A 17,637-nucleotide genomic window follows, 5' to 3' on the forward strand; every position below is an offset into this window, starting at 1 on the left:
GCACTCCGCAAACTAGCGTCCAACTACGAGGGTGGAAAAAACTAATCTGAGGGACCTTGACGCGTGAAGGACCTGGATAAAGTAGACGGCACACTAGGGATAGCATTACTAACAAGAATAGTCGACGTCCCTTTTTGGGTAAAACTCTGTGGCTACCACTAGATGTCGGCCTATGCACAGCATGTGATCTAAGGAGATCCACAAGCCTCAGAAATATATATTAATCAAGATTTGTTTGAAGTTCAACGGGTCAAAGCATTTTAGTCTATGTTCAAACTGTTTTATTTGATTCTCAATAAATACAATTAAAAGAAATGCCTAATTAGGATTTGTTTGCCTATTTGTGACTGTGAAAATGATAAGAATGAGGAAAATGCTTACATGAATAATCAATTATTGATATTATTAGGGGGCTAGTATGTCAAATTATCGTTTGAACAATGTAAAGGAAATTTACCATGGACCACAATCTCTCGATACAGAATTCATGAAACAATACCATTATACTATTATTTATTATTAGTGGCATGCATTTTTAACTATTAACTATATAAAGAATAGGTGAAAGAAAATCAATGAAAAAGCAATTGCTTACCCATCCGGATGAGCGAGCACTCAGAACTTGAACTTGCTGGAGAAGGAATGACATGATGCATCAGCAGCTCTCTATAGTGACTTTCATCTAAAATGACGTGGTACGTTCCTGTCAAGTTATAATAGGTATTAGTGGAATATGCAGTCTAATCGAGATCCATGAGACAACACTTTTTGAAAAGAAAACTATGTTGTAAATATGTCTGACTGTAAAGGCTACTCATTCTTTGAAAGTTTTTTTTAGAAAGGATGAGTTGGAAGATAAATGTAAGAATATGACCACAATGGAATAAAATACTAACAAGCTGCATGTGGTGAAAAGGAACAAATTACTTACCTGTAACTGTTGTTCTCCAGCATGGTTCTGGCATGGATTCACATGCTCATGAATATTCCCTGTCTTCAGGCCAGGAATCCTCGGTAAAAGAAAAAAACTGTTTCACTTTTGTTTATGAACTGTCTTTCTCCTATACACCAATCACTGAGCTCTGGGTCATACTGCTCCAGCCAATGACTGCCCTCTCTCTAAGCCCCTCCTCTGGCAGCCATCTTCAGATTTGGTAGCATTTAAAGTGGCAGTATGAGCAAGAGAGGAGGGCGGGTTTGCATGTGAATCCATGCCAGACCCATGATGGAGAACAACAGTTACAGGTAAATAACTTGTTCCTTCTCCAGCATGGGGGTCTAACATGAATTCACAGGCTCATGAATAAAAACACAAAGCAGTACATACATACACAACCACGGGAGGTGGCAAGGCTCAAAAGAAGCAATTCCTCTTACTTGCTTACCAGGCTCACCTTCAAGCAAACAGGTTGCGTAGCACTGCTTGGCCGACGCTGCACTCCTCCCTGGAATCCCTGTTGACACAGTAGAATTTCGTGAAGGTGTGCGTAGACCTCCATGTAACAAACCTGCAGATGCCCAGCAGGGGCACACCAGACAGGAATGCAGTTGTAGCATCGATTGCTCTGGTAGAGGCACGGCCAGGCAGCGGTCTGTTTGCCAACCGGTGACAATGAGTGGTGCAGCCGGAGAGCCGCCTGGAGATGGAAGCCTTGGATAAGGCCTTCTCATGGTTCACAGGACCAAAGTTCACAAAAAGCTGAGAAGTCTTCCGGAAACTCTTTGTGGGGGCCACGAAAAACTTTCGAGCCACATCCAGCAAGTGGAAGGTCCTCCCAGCCGGCAACGAAGGCGTCAGAAAAAACACAGACACCACCAAGGGTTCGTTGAGATGAAATTCCGACGGAACCTTAGGCCTGAAGGAGGCGTGTCCGCAGCACCACCCTTGTCTCATGGAAAGTCAAGTAGGGCCGCTTATAGGACAGGGCCTGGATCTCACCCACTCTCCTGGCAGAGGTGATGACCACGAGGAAAGCTATCTTCCAAGAAAGGAACTTGAGAGGAGCTTGATGCATAGGCTCGAAGGGGGCTCCCCGTGAGAAGTAAGTGTCCTCTAGATTCATAGATTCAACAACGACAAAGTCTCCCTCCTCCAGCTGGCCGAGCACGTGCTGCAGCGTAACCATCCTGAATTTCTGGGACTTGATGTACTTGTTCAGTCGTCGTAGATCGAGAAGACGCCTCCAGCCCCCGGTCTTCTTTCTTACTAGAAAGTATCTTGAGTAAACTCCGGAGCCCCGGAGTCGCTTCGGAACTAGCTCTATCGGCCTGTTTTTTTCTTTTAACATGGCCCGAACCTCCAGCAGCAACTGAGGGATGCGTTTTCGTGCCGGGCCTCCAGTGGAATTCGTGGACACCTTCGCTGAAACTCCAAACTGTCTCTGTGGGCGACTTCTCCTCACAGTCCGGTGGAACGGAGGCTGAAGATGACAGGTTGGACGACGACTTCCTCGCAGCTGCTGAGACCACAAAGTCCGGTGATGGCTGTCACCGGAAAGACTTGGGTGCAGACTCCGGGACCTAATATTTCTTTTCAAGCCGGTCCCTCTTCGCCAGAGCTGAGGCGAGGTTCTTCAGCAGTGCCAGCCAATCGTCCCAGACGTCATCCAGGAGGGGCGCTAAGATGGTCTTCCTCTTCGCCTCCCGGCCTTGATACAGGAAGCCCTCCTCCTCCTTATCCTCTGGTGTGAGCTCCAAAGCGTGGGCGATCATTGAGTGGCGAAGCCTTGGCGGTGGAGAGAGCGTCAACGTGATTGGTGTCCGCCGTCGCTGTGTCCGTTCCCGTATCCCTAGAGGGTAGGGCATCAGCAGTTGGAGCAGAGGCATAGGGTGCCTTCTCTTCTTTAGTGGTGGCCCCAGTGTCATCGCCGGTAGAACGGACGGCAGCGCCGCCGGCATCCTCTTCTGAATCTTCAACACCAGCGTGTGGAGAGTCGAGAGAATATTTAATGAGACATATCTCTGGGAGGTGCCTGTAGAGCAGGGTTGCTGGGCCAGCGCCTACGTCGTCCTCCCCGCCGACATGGGTACCTCCTCGATGTTTCCGTTGTCGCCTCCTATGTTCTCCGGGGTGGTGTGGACGGACCCCTCATGCTCCACGTCGGAAGAAGAAATATCGGTGCCCCAGAGTTCTTCCAGTCCCTCCCCCACCCCCTTCATTGGGTCCTGAGGGGTCGGCTTCAGGCTCAGATATGGCATCCTCTTTTCCAGGGTCTTTTCCACTGGCTTTGCCATCTGTCTGGTTAGAAGAGCCACCTTGGCCACCATAGGGGTACCCAGGACCGGGTCAGCCACGTTCGATAGATGCGGACGACTTGGCCTGTATCACCTGGGCCTTCATGGGCAGGCCAGCAATCTTTTCCTGTTGCTTGGCCTTCACCAGTTTCTCCTGTAGCTTCACCGGGGTAGTCTACTTTCTTTTCGATGAAGGGCTGAAGATTGAGGGCGCTGGAGATGAGGAACGCACCCTGGCCGACGCGGGACCATGTTGCGCGGCAACCCCGATGGAACTGGACTCTCTGTGCTTGGCCTTGTCTCGGACCCCCATGAATGGAGCGCCCTCAAAGGACTTAGAAGCCTGCTCTAGCTGGCTGGACCCCTCCCCCACCAGGAACAGTGTTTCATCTCCCGTGCCTCCTTATATATCGTGTTCTCATAAGAAGCATGTGGACCTTGTTTGAGTCAAAACCTCATTCCATAGTTCTGGTCCCCTAAATGGAGAACAGACAGCAGCAATCTTTGGATCTCCTCAGCTGAGCGACCCTAACAACAATTGTATAATCTGCTTGGCATGACCATGTAGTCTCTGTGAGCGCAACCCTCAGTAACACAGTTCGTTAGGGATTGGTTATATATTTAGTCACAAAGTCAACCCATAGCAATTCGTACTGCGCAGATCCCTCATGTAGGGCAGCAGTTATTTTTTCCATTATGCAGAGGTTAATTGCCACATTCATCCATTCTTTCTTACTTGGGACCATGGCCGCTTTCCAACGAATAACTAGACAAGCTCGCGCAGCGAGCAGGAGTGGCACCACAATTCCAGTCACCCTCCTAGGTTCAATCTTCACCTTCCTCCAAACCAAATAATACGAGAAGGGGTGCAGCTTCACGCTAGAATCCATCCACCTCCCTAAACCATCCCAAGACCTCGGGCCTCATTACGAGTTTGGGAGGTAGCCATGCCGCTATTTGCGGCATGGCTGCCTCCAAACTCGGGTCTGGGTCCGGGGTTCCCTGAATGGGGACTTACCGAGTCATTCCAACCTTGGAGGACCCGGTATTTCCCCATTCAGGGAAGCCATTCCCATTCGAGCCCCCATAGGGCTCAATGGGAATGGGGAGGGAGCTAATAACGGGCCCTTTATTAGCTCCCTGGGCCTTTAGCGGCTCCCGCTAAGGGCGGCTGGTTTTACCACTGGACCCGCTAAAGGACCTCAAATGCGGCAGTAAGGGGTTAGCGGCACCGGCATCCTTACCGGCACCGTTAACTCCTTACCACCGCACCTGGAATGAGGCCCATCAACCCAAAACATCTTGATACAGGGACAACCCCACCACATGTGCCAATAATCGTCCCTCTCACCACATTGTCCCCAACATAAGGGGCTTGTTGACTGAAACATCTTAGAAAACCTATGGGGATCATATTGCCATCTGTGGAGGAGCTTAATGGCGTGTAATTTATACTGACTCGGTATTGGTATTTGCGAAGCTCCTTTAAATAGCTTTGTCTAAAAATCGGGGTCTAACTCTAGAATCAGGTCCTTCTCCCACCTACTCTTTAAATTAACAGTAGACCCTTTCCCAGCGTTTATTAATGCCTTATACATAGATGAGATCAGGCCTTTAGACTCTGTCATGGTATTGAGGAGCGTTTCAAAAGGGTCGACTTATCTCTGTAAAGCAGCCTATTTTTTAAAATATTTCAACATCAGATTATGAAAATCAGAAGGTGCATTCTATAGTTAAATGTTTCAAATTTCCCTTTGCATTGGAGCAATACCAGCAAGATTGATCAGCCTTAGCTAATTTGCTGCACGTACCTAATACATCCTTGGTCAGGAGGAGATCTAGCTTCAAATGTACCCAGAAAGACCTTGAGTTCTTAGAGGATGTCTGAGAAGGAAATTGAGCTGTGTAAAATGCTTTAATATCAAATACAAAATTTTCAAAGATTTGATATGTTTCTTACTGGGTTCTGTTTGTTATCTAATCATTTTCATAAATGTACTTCTTGACCTTAGTAGTAGTATATTCCAAGTCAGCTAGTAGCAAATAATATGTCATAAGAATTTCCCTCAACCCCTTGATCCATCGAGTTAAAATGATACAGTCATCACAGGAGACAAGATATTTAATTGTCTAAATAGAGTACTGGCTGGAAGAAATGATATACTGCGTATAAGCTGTAATTTACGTCAAGAGATCATGGCTTCCAGTGAAACGAGGGCAAAGATATGTCAAATAACAGCCAAAAGAACACACAATGGGATTTAGAACCTGCTTCCAAATAGTGGCTTCAACTTTTGCCCACACCAAACCCTTTTCTCGACCCTCAGCTCCCTAGATCAATCTCGGAACCAGGATTTGATTATAAATTTTAATACTGGCACAAGAGAGAATCAACCATATTTTTTAAATAGAGCCCGAAGTTGGGAAGCGGCCGAAACGGCTTTGAGGTCAAGGGCCTGGTTTGCCAATCGCAATGATCTCTTGGAGTAAAGGACACGCCGAGATATTCAAATGTTGTCACTTCCTCCAGTTTATGGCAATTAATAAACCAAGAAAAATGTCTTCTCCCCGACAACCGCTTTTGCCGATTCATGACTAAAAATGTATTCTTTCAAGCTGACATTGGCGTTTTTGAAATTATTTGAATCTCCAGTGCAATTTCCGAGCACAAACATGTGTTAAATATCTCAGGTGGTCTCCAGGGACCGAGCAAGACTAGTTGCAATGGGAGTCAACACAAACGGTGACGAAGATCTTCGATAGGTAAACAAAGGAGCAGGCCCTGCACGGCTTCTGTTGGGACTATAAGGTTGAAAATGCAGGAAGCAGTGTCTTGTAGCACATGTTGAAGATTCTCCAAGCTTCAAGGATGCACACAGACCAGCGACGACTGCAGCAAGGTAGCCCAGTAGAGTGCGGATCAGTCCACTGGTTGGTCCAGGGACACTTCTGAAGGCTCAGCTGCACAGATCTTCAAGCAGGGGTTGAGACTGGTTGTTCTCATGGGTTCATGGGTTGAAACAGCGACAAAGGCCTTCTTGAGATCAGGGCAGAGGAGCAGGGCTTCACCGGGACTTGGATGGAGGCAATGATCGTCAGCACAAACTATCATCATCGGGTCGTCAGTGGGCTGCACTTCTTTGTAGGGGTCTTGGCTCCAGCGATCTCTTGAATGGCTGCAGGAGTCGTCATTTTATCCAAGATTTGGAGTGGAGGCATATCCAGGACCACCAATGGTAAGGATCTGCACCATTCAAACTGGTAGTGACTATCCAGTCATGAACATCCACTGGTCACAGAATCTGGCCAACAGAAATTCAGGTGTGGATGTGGAATGGGACTAGACCGTCTCAGCCACCACATCCGTGCTTACACATAGACAGTTATTTTGCCCAGGAAAGCAGCAGATTTCCTCATGGATGGGCTTCCTATATATGGCAGTTCAAGATCCAAGATGGCATGAAGAAGGCCAAAGAACAATATGGCTAAATGTCAGACGAAAATCTTGTGACACAGTGTGAAGGGTCAGAAATATGAGGCAGACAACTTTGTCAAGAGTTTTCAACTTTAGCCATTTTATTAAATAAACAGGTTCGATAAACGCCTCACTATCCCTACCCTGAAGAGTATTTCCATGCCTAAAATAAACTAAAGGAAACACTCGAACAAAGGGATAGCTAACCCTCACACTGATACAACAAGCAAAGCAAAAAGGAAATATATCGCAATTCAATTCAACAACAATATAGAACATATCACCCGATTCACAATATGATCAATGTCTTTGACTTGACCTGGGTGAACTTCCCTTCCCTATATCCAAACAAGGGTTTTCTCCACAGTTCCAAGGAAATTAGCAGGAGTCCCCCGCCAGATTGTGTGCGTGCCATAAACTCACAAACTGGCTTTTTTTTCTCAACAATATCTTTTATTGGTTTTATATAACAACTAAACAGGTCAAATCTGAGTACATGTGTAGATACGCTTTAGTAATGCGAGATAACAATAGCAGGGGGCAATGCATTTACTGAGTTTCATGTGTTGGGGGTGGTTCCATTGTCATGCGTCGGATGATGGGGAAGCGATTAAGAGTTCAATGTTTGGTGCTGGTGGTTGTCACACTAGCCCTGAGAATTCTTCTACATACTCCAGATAGGGGGCCCAGGTGTTATAAAATGTCCCCATGACACCCAATCGAGCGGCCGTTATGTTCTCTGCCATTGCTGTATCCCAGCATTTTACCTACCACATTGTGATTGCCGGGCCTTCAGGATGCTTCCATAGCTTCCAAAATAACATCGACTTTGGCCACGACCATAAAAGGTGGAATAGTGAACTAGTTTCTGCGCATCCCCTCCAACACAGCAGGGAATACTCTGGATTGTTCAGGTTTTCTGGGGTGACACCACATGTAGCATACGTTCACCACCCCCTCCTTATTTGTGACACATTTTAAGGTTTTGTGCATGCGGTTCCAGATACGTTCCCATTCTTCTGTTTCCAATACTCTACCTAGGTCGCTCTCCCATCTGAGCATATAGTAGTTCTTATTGCAGTCGCCCTTCTCTAGGAGCTTGTATAGGGTTGATATCTTGCCACTCTGGCCCGTTGAAGTCAGTGTGAGTTCCAGCAGGTTAAGTTCCCTGCTTCCATGCGTTCTAGTGTTGTGTTGTGACAACCAGTGCCGGAGTTGTGCATAGCAGAATCTTTCGGTTTCTGGGATTTGGAATTTAGTTTTGCTTTCTTCAAAGGAGAGTGGTGCTCCATTAGTGTAGAAGTCCTTAATTAGCCTCAGGCCCCCCTCGTGCCATCTGCTAAATCTCTCTTGTTCGAGTCTGGGAGTTAAGTCTGGGTTATTCCACACTGGAGTGAGTTGCCCCAGTGATCCACTGTGCCCCATTGGCTTGACGACTTTTTCCAGCACCGGATTGGGTTTCTAGTGGCCGTTAGCGGACTGATGTCCGGAGCTCTGCAAGATGCTGTGAGGTGTGGTAGGGTGGATAGGGGTGACCGGCACCAATGTTCTTCTATTTGTTTCAACCAGGTTACGTTGGTGTCGGCCTGCCATGTGAAAGCGTGCAGTAGTTGGGCCGCCTGACTATATCTAATAACGTCTAGGACCTCCAGGCCTCCGATCGCTGCGTCTCTGAGCATCAGCCTTTTTTCGATTCTTTGCTTTTTCCTGCCCCAGACATAGTTCAAGACCTCTTTTGGCAACCTTTGGAGCTGGGTGTATGGTTACCGGTAGAGCAGCCTCGAGACCAAGTTCATTTTTAGTACTAAAATTCTCCCCAGCCATGAAACTGGTTTGTGTCAGTGCTCCATGTCCTTCAATAGGGTTCGGACTAGTTTGGGAAGGTTGGCCCGGTATACTCTCTCCGTTCTGTTGACCCCTAGGTACCAGCACCGTATGTTGACCCCCTAGGTAAGCTATTCATGATTTGGCCCATGGGATGGGGCTAATGTTTGTTACCGCTTCTCCACGCTCCCGGGTAATGTTTACTCCCAATGCCCTTGATTTCTCGTTATTTAACCTTGAAGCCCGACGCCTCCCCAAATGCTGAGATCTCCTGCCAGAGTGCTACCAATGAGCGCTCAATCTGTGTTAGGGAGAGAAGAACGTTGTTGGCATACATGCAGACCTTGTACTGGCTTCTCCCCAGCTGTAGGCCCTGTACGACATGCGTTACAATCATCAGCAATGCTTTTACGGTAAGTATCTGCTTAGATTCACATGCTGTGCATATGGTCCGACATCCAGTGGTAACCGCAGAGTATTGCATCTTGTCTTTCGGGGGACCGAAAGGGGACGTCGGCATAGGCGTGTCTGAAACACTATCCCTATCGTGACGTGTGTAGTACCCAAAATCCCTCACGCGCCGAGGTCCCTCCGATTGTATTTTTTCTGCCATGAGGGAGCCGAAGGCTATAGTGAGTGAGTACATGAAGAGAGAAAGTAGTAAGAAGTCTATGTTCCTTCCACCCCGAGCGGGGAGGCAGGGAGGGCGCATGTGAATCTAAGCAGATACAATCATCAGAAATGCTTTTATGGTAAGTAATGCATGTCTTCTGATGCTTGTTAATCTGCTTAGAATCACATGCTGTGCATAGACTAGCGAGCAGTACCCGGAGTTGGAGGTCGGTAGTGAGAAGGAACAGTAGAAAAAAAGATGTCTTAGTATTGCTTGTCCCACCTGAGAATCAGACCTAGAATGAGTGTCTAGGCAATAGTGTTTTGTAAATGTGTGTACAGAACTCCAGGTTGCCGCTTTGCAAATGGACTCTAGGGGAACATTTGCAATGAATGCTATGGATGCCCCAGTGCCTCGAGTAGAATGTGCTCTAGGCTTGAAGGGCAGTTCTCTCTTTGCAAGAGAGAAACCTAGTGTGATGCATTTGACAATCCACCTTGATATTGCTGATTTAGAGACAGGGTCCCCTTCTCTACCAGCTGCCACTGAAACAAAGAATTGTTTAGTTTTCCTCAGTGGTTTAGTTCTATCCATGTAGAACATGACTGCCCTGCGCAGATCTAGTGTGTGAAGGCTTCTTTTGGCCATGTTAGTAGGTCTCTGGAAGAACGTGGGTTGTTCGATTGACTGATTCACATGGAACTTCGAAATAAATTTCAGTGCAAATCTGGGATGAGTGCGCAGAACTACCTTAGCTTTGTGGACTGTAACAAAGGGGTCCAAAACCGAGAGGGCCTGTAGTTCGCTAACTCTTCTGATAGAAGTGATAGCTACCAGAATGGCTATCTTGTAGGTCAGGTCTTTCAGACTAGCTCTATGCATAGGCTCAAAAGGGTGTCCCATGAGCCTAGTTAAAACCACATGTAGGTCCCACCCAGGGGCTGGGTGAGTGATAGGGGGATACATTCTTTTAACCCCTTCCATAAAGGCTTTAATCACAGGTATTTTCCACCACGACACCTTCTGCTGTGACGTGGTGTAGGCTGCCAACGCCGCTAGGTGAACCTTTAAGGAATTGAAGACTAACCCAGAGTCCAACAGATGGGTTGGACTAACACAATGTGTGAAGGCGAGCAATCAGTGGAATTGACGCCTTTGGAACTGCATCAGATGACAAAACGTTTCCATTTGCTGGCATAGGAATAACATGCATTAGGCTTTCTTGCCTCCCTCAGTATGTCCATGCATCTTTGAGGGAGTTGCAGATGTCCATAAGACCTCAGGAGCCAGGCTGCTAAATTCAGAGTTTGTGGGTATGGGTGCAGAGTCTCCACCCTGTCCTGAGACAACATGTTGTACGGGCAGGGCAGCTTGACTTGTGGGGAGAGGGACATTTCCATCAGGTGCACGAACCAAGGTTGGCGGGCCCACATGGGAGCCACCAGAATCATGGTGACTGGTTCCTGGTGCATCTTGTGTACTATCTTGTTCAGAAGGGGAGTCGGGGGGGAAAAGCGTAGACAAATTTCCCCGACCAACTTATCCAGAGACCGTTCCCTTTGGATTGGTTCTGGGGGTACCTGGAGGCGTAGTCTTGGCATTGGGCGTTCTCCTGAGTAGCGAACAGGTCGATCTCTGGAAACCCCCATTCAGCGAAGACGTTGGCTACAATGTCTTCGTGCAGTCGCCATTCGTACTCTTCTGGCAGAGGAAATTCTCTGCTGAGTATGTCTGCCAGAAGATTGAGTTCCCCTGGAACATGTTGGGATATCAGGAACATCTTGTGTTTGAGAGCCCATATCCAGATGTTTTGGGACAGCTTGGATAGCCCTGGAGAGTGAGTGCCCCCTTGTTTGTTCAGGTAATACATTGCTGTTGTGCTGTCGGTTAGGACCAACACTGTCTTCCCTTGCAGTTGCTCCTGAAAGGCTTTCAATGCTTTGAACACTGCTAGTAGCTCCAGTAGGTTTATATGGTTGGACGCTACCTGAGGGGACCACACTCCGTGAGCTGTCTGTTGAAGCAGTTGAGCCCCCCACCCCGTGAGAGATGCGTCTGTCGTGAGAGTGGCTTCCACTGCAGGGGTGGTGAAGGTTTTCCCCTTCAAGAGGTTCTCCCTCGACCACCACTGCAGAGAGAACAAGGGCTGGCGAGACAACTAACAGATCTTCCCATTGTCCACTGGCCTGACACCACTGGCTGTTGAGACACTCTTGCATGAGACGCATGCGCAGCCGCGCGTGGGGGACCAAGTATATGCATGACGCCATCATCCCTAGCAAACGCATAGCTTTGCGTACCGTCACCTCTCAATTGGCTACATACTGAGGAACCTGAGAGAGCATGTTCTGAACCCTCTCGCTGGAAGGGAAGACTAGACCGTCTTCCGTACGAATTAGAGCCCCCAGGAACTGTTTTACTTGGCTGGGGACTAAGCTGGATTTCTTTTCGTTGATAGAAAATCCCAGGCCGAACAGTAGGTCTATTGTTTTTTGGGCGTTCGAAAAACAAACGTCGAACGAGTCCCCCGTGATGAGCCAATCGTCGAGGTAAGGGTAAACTGGAACTGAAAGTCTCCGCAGGTGTGCCACTGCCAGGAACTTGGTAAACACCCTTGGCGCCGAGGCTATGCCGAAGGGGAGTACCTTGAACTGGTGTTTGTCCTGAATCACGAACCTTAGGAATTTTCTGTGCGCTGGAAGCATTGAAATATGAAAGTATGCATCTTTCATATCCAATGTCGTCATGAAGTCCCCCTGTTTTAGCAATGGGATCACCTCTTGCAGTGTTACCATGCGAAACTTCGAGGGCTTTATGAACTTGTTCGCTGGAAACAGGTCTAGAACAGGACGCATGGTGAGATCCTTTTTGGGTACAAGAAGTACACTGAATAGATACCCTTGTTTAGCTGAAGAATTGGGACGGCTTCTATGGCGTCCTTTCCCAGCAGCGCTTCCACCTCTTGGATTAGGATCTGCAGATGTTCCGGTGAAAGGCGTCAATGTTTCGGCAGTCTGAACTGTGGAGGTCGGGCGAATTCCACGCAGTAACCGTGGGCGACCGTCTTTAAGACCCACTGGTCTGAAGTTATCCCCTCCCATGCCTTGAGGAAAGATGTTAATCGCCCCCCGACCGGGGTGACAAGGGAGGGGACATGGACTTGGTGGTCATTTCTGACCCGAAGTTGACGCTCCACTGGAATTGGAGCCTCTGCCTTTATTCTTACTGTGCTTGTGACCCTTCTGGGGTAGTAAGTGGGGCTTGCAGCAGGTTGATTTGAGTTGGGTTGAAGTTGCCCGTGCAGAAATTGTTTTGAGCGGCGCGGGCTTGTCCTCGAAAGGACCGCCGAGAATTACTGCCCCTCTGTGAAGAGGGTTTCTGGAAAATTTGGTGCAGCGACTTAATAGTCTCGTGCTCCTTCTTGGCTGTCTCCAACGCATCGTCTGCCGCCTTTCCGAAGAGGTTGGCCTCTTCGATGGGTTTGTTGATAATGGATGCCTGGGTCTCAGGCCTGAAGCCCGACGTGCGCAGCCACGCGTGCCTCTTTAGGAGAGTACCCTGTGCGAGAGACCTGCCTGCTGTCTCTGCGGTGTCCAGGGTATTTTTTACAACATTCTGATTGGCAAGTTTGCCCTTCGAGACAATGTCGAGAAGCTTGGCTCTGGTTGGTTCCGGAACCTCTTGAAGGCCTTCCTGGAGTAGGTTCCATTGGGCGTCGACGTAGCTTGCCAGTAACGTCATGTTATTGGCAATCCGGACGGTATAGGCCGCCGCCGATGTAACCAGTTTGCCTAAGGCATACAACCTTTTGGACTCCTCGTCCGGGGGTGACTCTCCCGTGGCAAGGGGAACCCCTGCTCTCTTGCAAGTGTTGGTCACCACCAGCGAGTCTGGGATTGCGTGTCCTTTGATATAAAGCGGGTCGGTGGGGAAGGGCTGGAAAAGTTTTTCGACCCTTGGGTTCACAGCCCTAGTCTGAGCGGGTGTGGGTAAGGAAGGGGCCAGTCGTCTCTTTAGAGAGCTCAAGAGAGGGATAGACTGGCTTGCCGGAGGCTTTTCATTAATAATGTCCTCCGCGAAATCTTGTTCGGGAAAGGCTGCCAGCGTGGCAATTTTAAAGAATTTCACTGCTTTTTTCAACATGTTGTTGAAAGCCATTTGATCATCCACCGGGGAAGCTTGTCGAATCGGGTTGGATGGGGGAGAGTCGAGGCAAACGATATCAGAGTTGTGATCGTTCTGCTGGGAGTCCTCCCAGTTGTCCGTTGCCCCTTGATCTTCCCCATAGTTGTCCAGAAAAGAAGATTCCTCTTCTTCTCTATAGATGTCACTATACATGTCCATCTGGACATCTTCTTGATAGTCATCATGGTGTTGGACATCTAGGTGTTGGACATCTTGTGTTAGAGGGTTAGGGTCTACCCAAGCTTTTTTCGGCGGAGGTTGATCAGAAGCCCTGAAAAACTGCTCCAGCCGATCCATACATCCCTCGAATTGCTCCGTGGTCCACTTGGACGACCCAAATGGACCTAGCTGAGTAGGAACCGTGTTCTCCGTCCTAAGGCGTTGAGAGGATCTCCTCAGGGTGCTTGAGAGGAGTAACTGGCTTTCTTCGTAAGAGTCTTCGGGATCGTCTTCCCAATCAGTGGAAAACTTTTCGGCGGATTGGCCCATAACTGTGGGCGGAACCGGTACTAGGCCCACCGCCGTAGCAATCCTATTGATGCTCTTACGGATAGTCACCGAATCTTCAGGAGACAACGCCTCCGATGATATGTCGGCAGTGAAAATGTCTTCCGCGGCTCCAGAAGGGCCAGCGATTGGCTTCTCGGGTAGAGGCCTACTTATAGTTTTCGGGCCTGTACGGGCCCTGGAAACCTTGGAATCCGTCGAAGTTTCTTGTTCTGGAACTTCAGCGCGTGTAGTTTGGGGAGTAGCGCCCTTGTTATGTTTCTTATGCCCAGTCTTCATGCGCTGCTGCGGGTGCGGGGAAGGCTTCGGATCAGACCGATCCGTGGGCGCCGCCGAAGTTTCCGGCAGACCCGTTGGCGCTTTCGCCTTCTTCGACTAAGTCGTCGAGGAGGGCGCTTGGGTTGTGTGCTTTGTTGCGGTGCGATTGTGGTCCCTGTAGCAAGACCGGAGTCGAGTCTGGAAGGGTCAGGGACGGGCATGGTGGCCCTAGAATAGTCCGCCTCAAGGTCTATAACGTCCGCGTTGGACGTTTGGTCATCCGATGTACACCCGTCACTTTCGGCTGGGTGGCGGCAGGGGAGGGAGGCTCCACGCGTGACATTCCGTACGTGGCCCTTGGCTTCAAACGGCGCTCCTTAAGGGTTTTAGGTTTAAGGAGTTTACATGCCGAACACCGCTTCTCGTCGTGCTCTAGGGGGAGACAAGCGTTACACGACGTGTGCTCGTCTTTCCACAGATATCTGACCCTACACACAGGGCAGAATCTAAATGGAGTCCTTTCCATAGCAGAAGGGAAGGGTGACCAGAACAAAAAGGAAAGCAGTGGAAAAGAGGAAAGACATAACAGTAGGCCCACTCTCCCTACTGTGTAGGCCGGCCAGAAGGCCCGACCACGCGGAAGTCCGAACACCGGATCTTAGGTGCTGGAACCCACAGCCGTAGACGATTCCCCCGTAGTCTTCGTCGAAGATGTTCTTGATGGGCGAAGTGACTTAACGGATAATAACCGACAATTCGGTAAGATAAACAATGTCTCATGAAGAGCTGTGCGATAGAGCAACCAGTTATCTGGGCGGAAAAAAACAATCTGAGGGACCTCGGCACGTGAGGGATTTTGGGTACTAACCATGTCACAATAGGGATAGTGTTTCAGACACGCCTATGCCGACGTCTCCTTTCGGTCCCCCGAAAGACAAGATGCAATACTCTGCGGTTACCACTGGATGTCGGACCATATGCACAGCATGTGATTCTAAGCAGATTAACAAGCATCAGTAGTGTGCATTATTTCATAGTCTGGTTTCAATGGCTACATTGAGAGAGCGAATATTACGGGAGATGGGGGGCAGCCCTGGCGAGTACCTCGGGAGATAGAGCTTCGGGGATCGAATCCCGTTGATTCTAATTAAGGTGGAGGGTTGCCGATAGTTGGCCATGACCCATTTGCTAAACTTCGAGCCGATGTAACCTCAATCTAATAGGTCAGATGCCTTATGAGCATCGAGTGAGATTACAGCCATTTCTAGTTTCATCCTAAATGCACTTTTGATCAGGTTTAGGGTGCGCCTGATGTGGTCATGGGCGGTGCGACCCGGGATAAATCCTGTTTGGTTCTGGAAGGGCCCTCGCAAGTCTGAATGCAAGGATCCTGGAGAAGATCTTTGAATCGTTATTCATTAGTGTGATGGGCCGGTAGGATGCACAGTCCTCTGGGTCTATGCCTGGTTTGGGGATGAGTATTGTGAGGGATTCCTCCATAGATGGTATGATACTCCCTGTGGCTAGAAAAAAGTTAAAAAGCATGGTGAGGAGTTGGGCTTGCAATGAATCCGTCAGGGCCTGGGGCTGCGTTTTTCTGGGATTGTATGGCTTCTTTCACTTCCTCCAAGGTTACAGGGAGTTCAAGGGGTTCTAAATGTCGGCTCTGACCTTCCTGGGGAGTTGGCCAGATAGTTCGCTTGCAACTGCTCAATTGGGCTCTCTGTCATTGCCTCGCTATGGTGGATCATCATTGCGCTCCATGTGCCCTACCAGGACAGGAGAGACCTGTTTTTGTTTCTCAGTATGGAGATGTTATTTCCGGTGTGTACCTTTTTTAGTTTATATTTCAATAGCCTATTCGCTTTATTGCCATTTATGTCGTAGAACTGTTTGGTGTATGCCAATGCTCTGGCCGATCTATCTGCGAGATGCATTTCCAGGGCAGCTTCATCCTTTTTAAGCGTTCTATTTGTCTTTCCTGATTGTTTTTTTTAATGTGCCCCTTCCATGGCTGCTACCTTCTCCTCCAGCCTATGTTGCTGCAGTGGTTCCACCCTTTTTTGTGCTGCAGCGCACCCTATATTACCACTCCCCTGAACACTGGCTTCATGGCATCCCAGAGTACCGCTTCCGAGCATCTCACCGAGGAGTTTTCCTTAAAGTAGTGAGTGAGGGCATTGGATATTTCCTCTGAGTCGTGCATCTTCCAATGCTGTTGAGGTGGGCTTGGGAGACCGCATACCCTGACCCGGGCTTGCATTGGGGCGTGATCAGAGATCACCCTCTGTGTATTTGGACTTCCTCCAGGCAGGGGATGCCTTTGTGGACATGGGAATAAAATGTATAGTTGCGTGCTCCCTCATTGAAGAGTCGCCAAACATCTACAGAGCCTGTTTCCCACAGGAATTCTGTGAATCCAATTGCTCGTGCAAAGTCCTCTCTCAATGGTGGCCGGGTTTTGTCATTATTTGGGTTGGGGACCAGGTTAAAGTCCCCCTATTAGGAGACAGCCTTCAGTGAATGCGACTATACTAGAAGGTGTGTTTCTTGCAAGCAAGCTATGTTGCCAGAGAGCTTGGTTAATTTGCGCTCTGCCGATTTCCCTGGAAAATTAAGGCCCTGCACATTCCAGGAAAACAATGCAAAGTTCCCTGGTTGCAACTGCCGCCATGTTTGTATCGTTCCCTCCCGGGTTCTAGTTTCCAACTTATGTCCCATGTGCGGGAGCTCTGGGTCCCCATGCTAGGTCTCCTCCTGTGTTGTTGCTCTGATAGGTCTCTGGTTTGACCCCTTTCCCGACCAATTTTTGACCTACTAACATAACTTGGTGAACCTTCCCCTGTCCCCAAAAACAAGAGTCGAGTCTGAGATCAGCCCACAACTCTCGGGGCAACCGGCTCAGAACCCGACAACCAACCTTTTGTGGACACCCAGTGCCCCATTGGTTAACACATGAAAGCGTAGCAGTGGCTTCAGCAATGCTATTTGCAGTTATGGCCTTTGGTTTCAGATGTCCTTCATGTTCTTGGCCCCCGGTGGTACTGTATCATTAGGTGGGCCAAGTCTACCTCCAGACGTCTCACTGACCGTTTCTGGGGTGCGTGCTGCCATAGTTCAGACAGAAGCATTAGGGGTGTCTGCGGAGGGCGAGATTGGGTGGATCTTGTTTGTCAAGGAAATATTCCCTCTCAAGGCTTGGCACCTTTCTTGCCTCTTTCTGATGTGCCTTTGAGCCACGTTCTCCGGTCTAGCCGCCTCCAGGGTTGCGTAGTCCCCTTCGACGAGTCCTCTTTGAGTGCCATGTCATACTCGTCTTTGTCGTTTTCCCCTGCTGGTTGCAGTAGCTTTTCAGTCTCCTTCAATGTACGAATGTGCCATTGTTTACCTTCGAGGTTGAACACCAGTGCAGTGGGGAAGCCCCTGTGGTAGAGCATCTTTTGGTCTCGCAGCCATTCTGTTAGTGGTTTTAAGGATTTCCTTTTTTAGTAATGTGGACATTGCGAGGCCTTGGCATATAGAGATTGAGGCGCCTCTGAAT

At 48.9% G+C, this 17,637-nt stretch overlaps 1 protein-coding gene across 3 annotated transcripts in view; it reads right to left on the reverse strand.

Annotated features, from left to right (window-relative positions):
* The window catches only part of LOC138511696 (general transcription factor IIH subunit 2), a 1,250,606-nt gene that overhangs the window by 427,970 nt on the left and 804,999 nt on the right, over positions 1–17,637 (reverse strand). For all 3 annotated transcript variants that reach the window (XM_069627529.1, XM_069627530.1, XM_069627531.1), the window contains exon 11: positions 596–703. In XM_069627529.1, coding sequence (XP_069483630.1) covers positions 596–703 — 108 coding nt within the window. The remainder of the gene's footprint in view (positions 1–595; positions 704–17,637) is intronic.

Source organism: Ambystoma mexicanum, chromosome 6p (genome assembly GCF_040938575.1).
Source record: "Ambystoma mexicanum isolate Mex_15411 chromosome 6p, UKY_AmexF1_1, whole genome shotgun sequence".
Taxonomy (NCBI): domain Eukaryota; kingdom Metazoa; phylum Chordata; class Amphibia; order Caudata; family Ambystomatidae; genus Ambystoma; species Ambystoma mexicanum.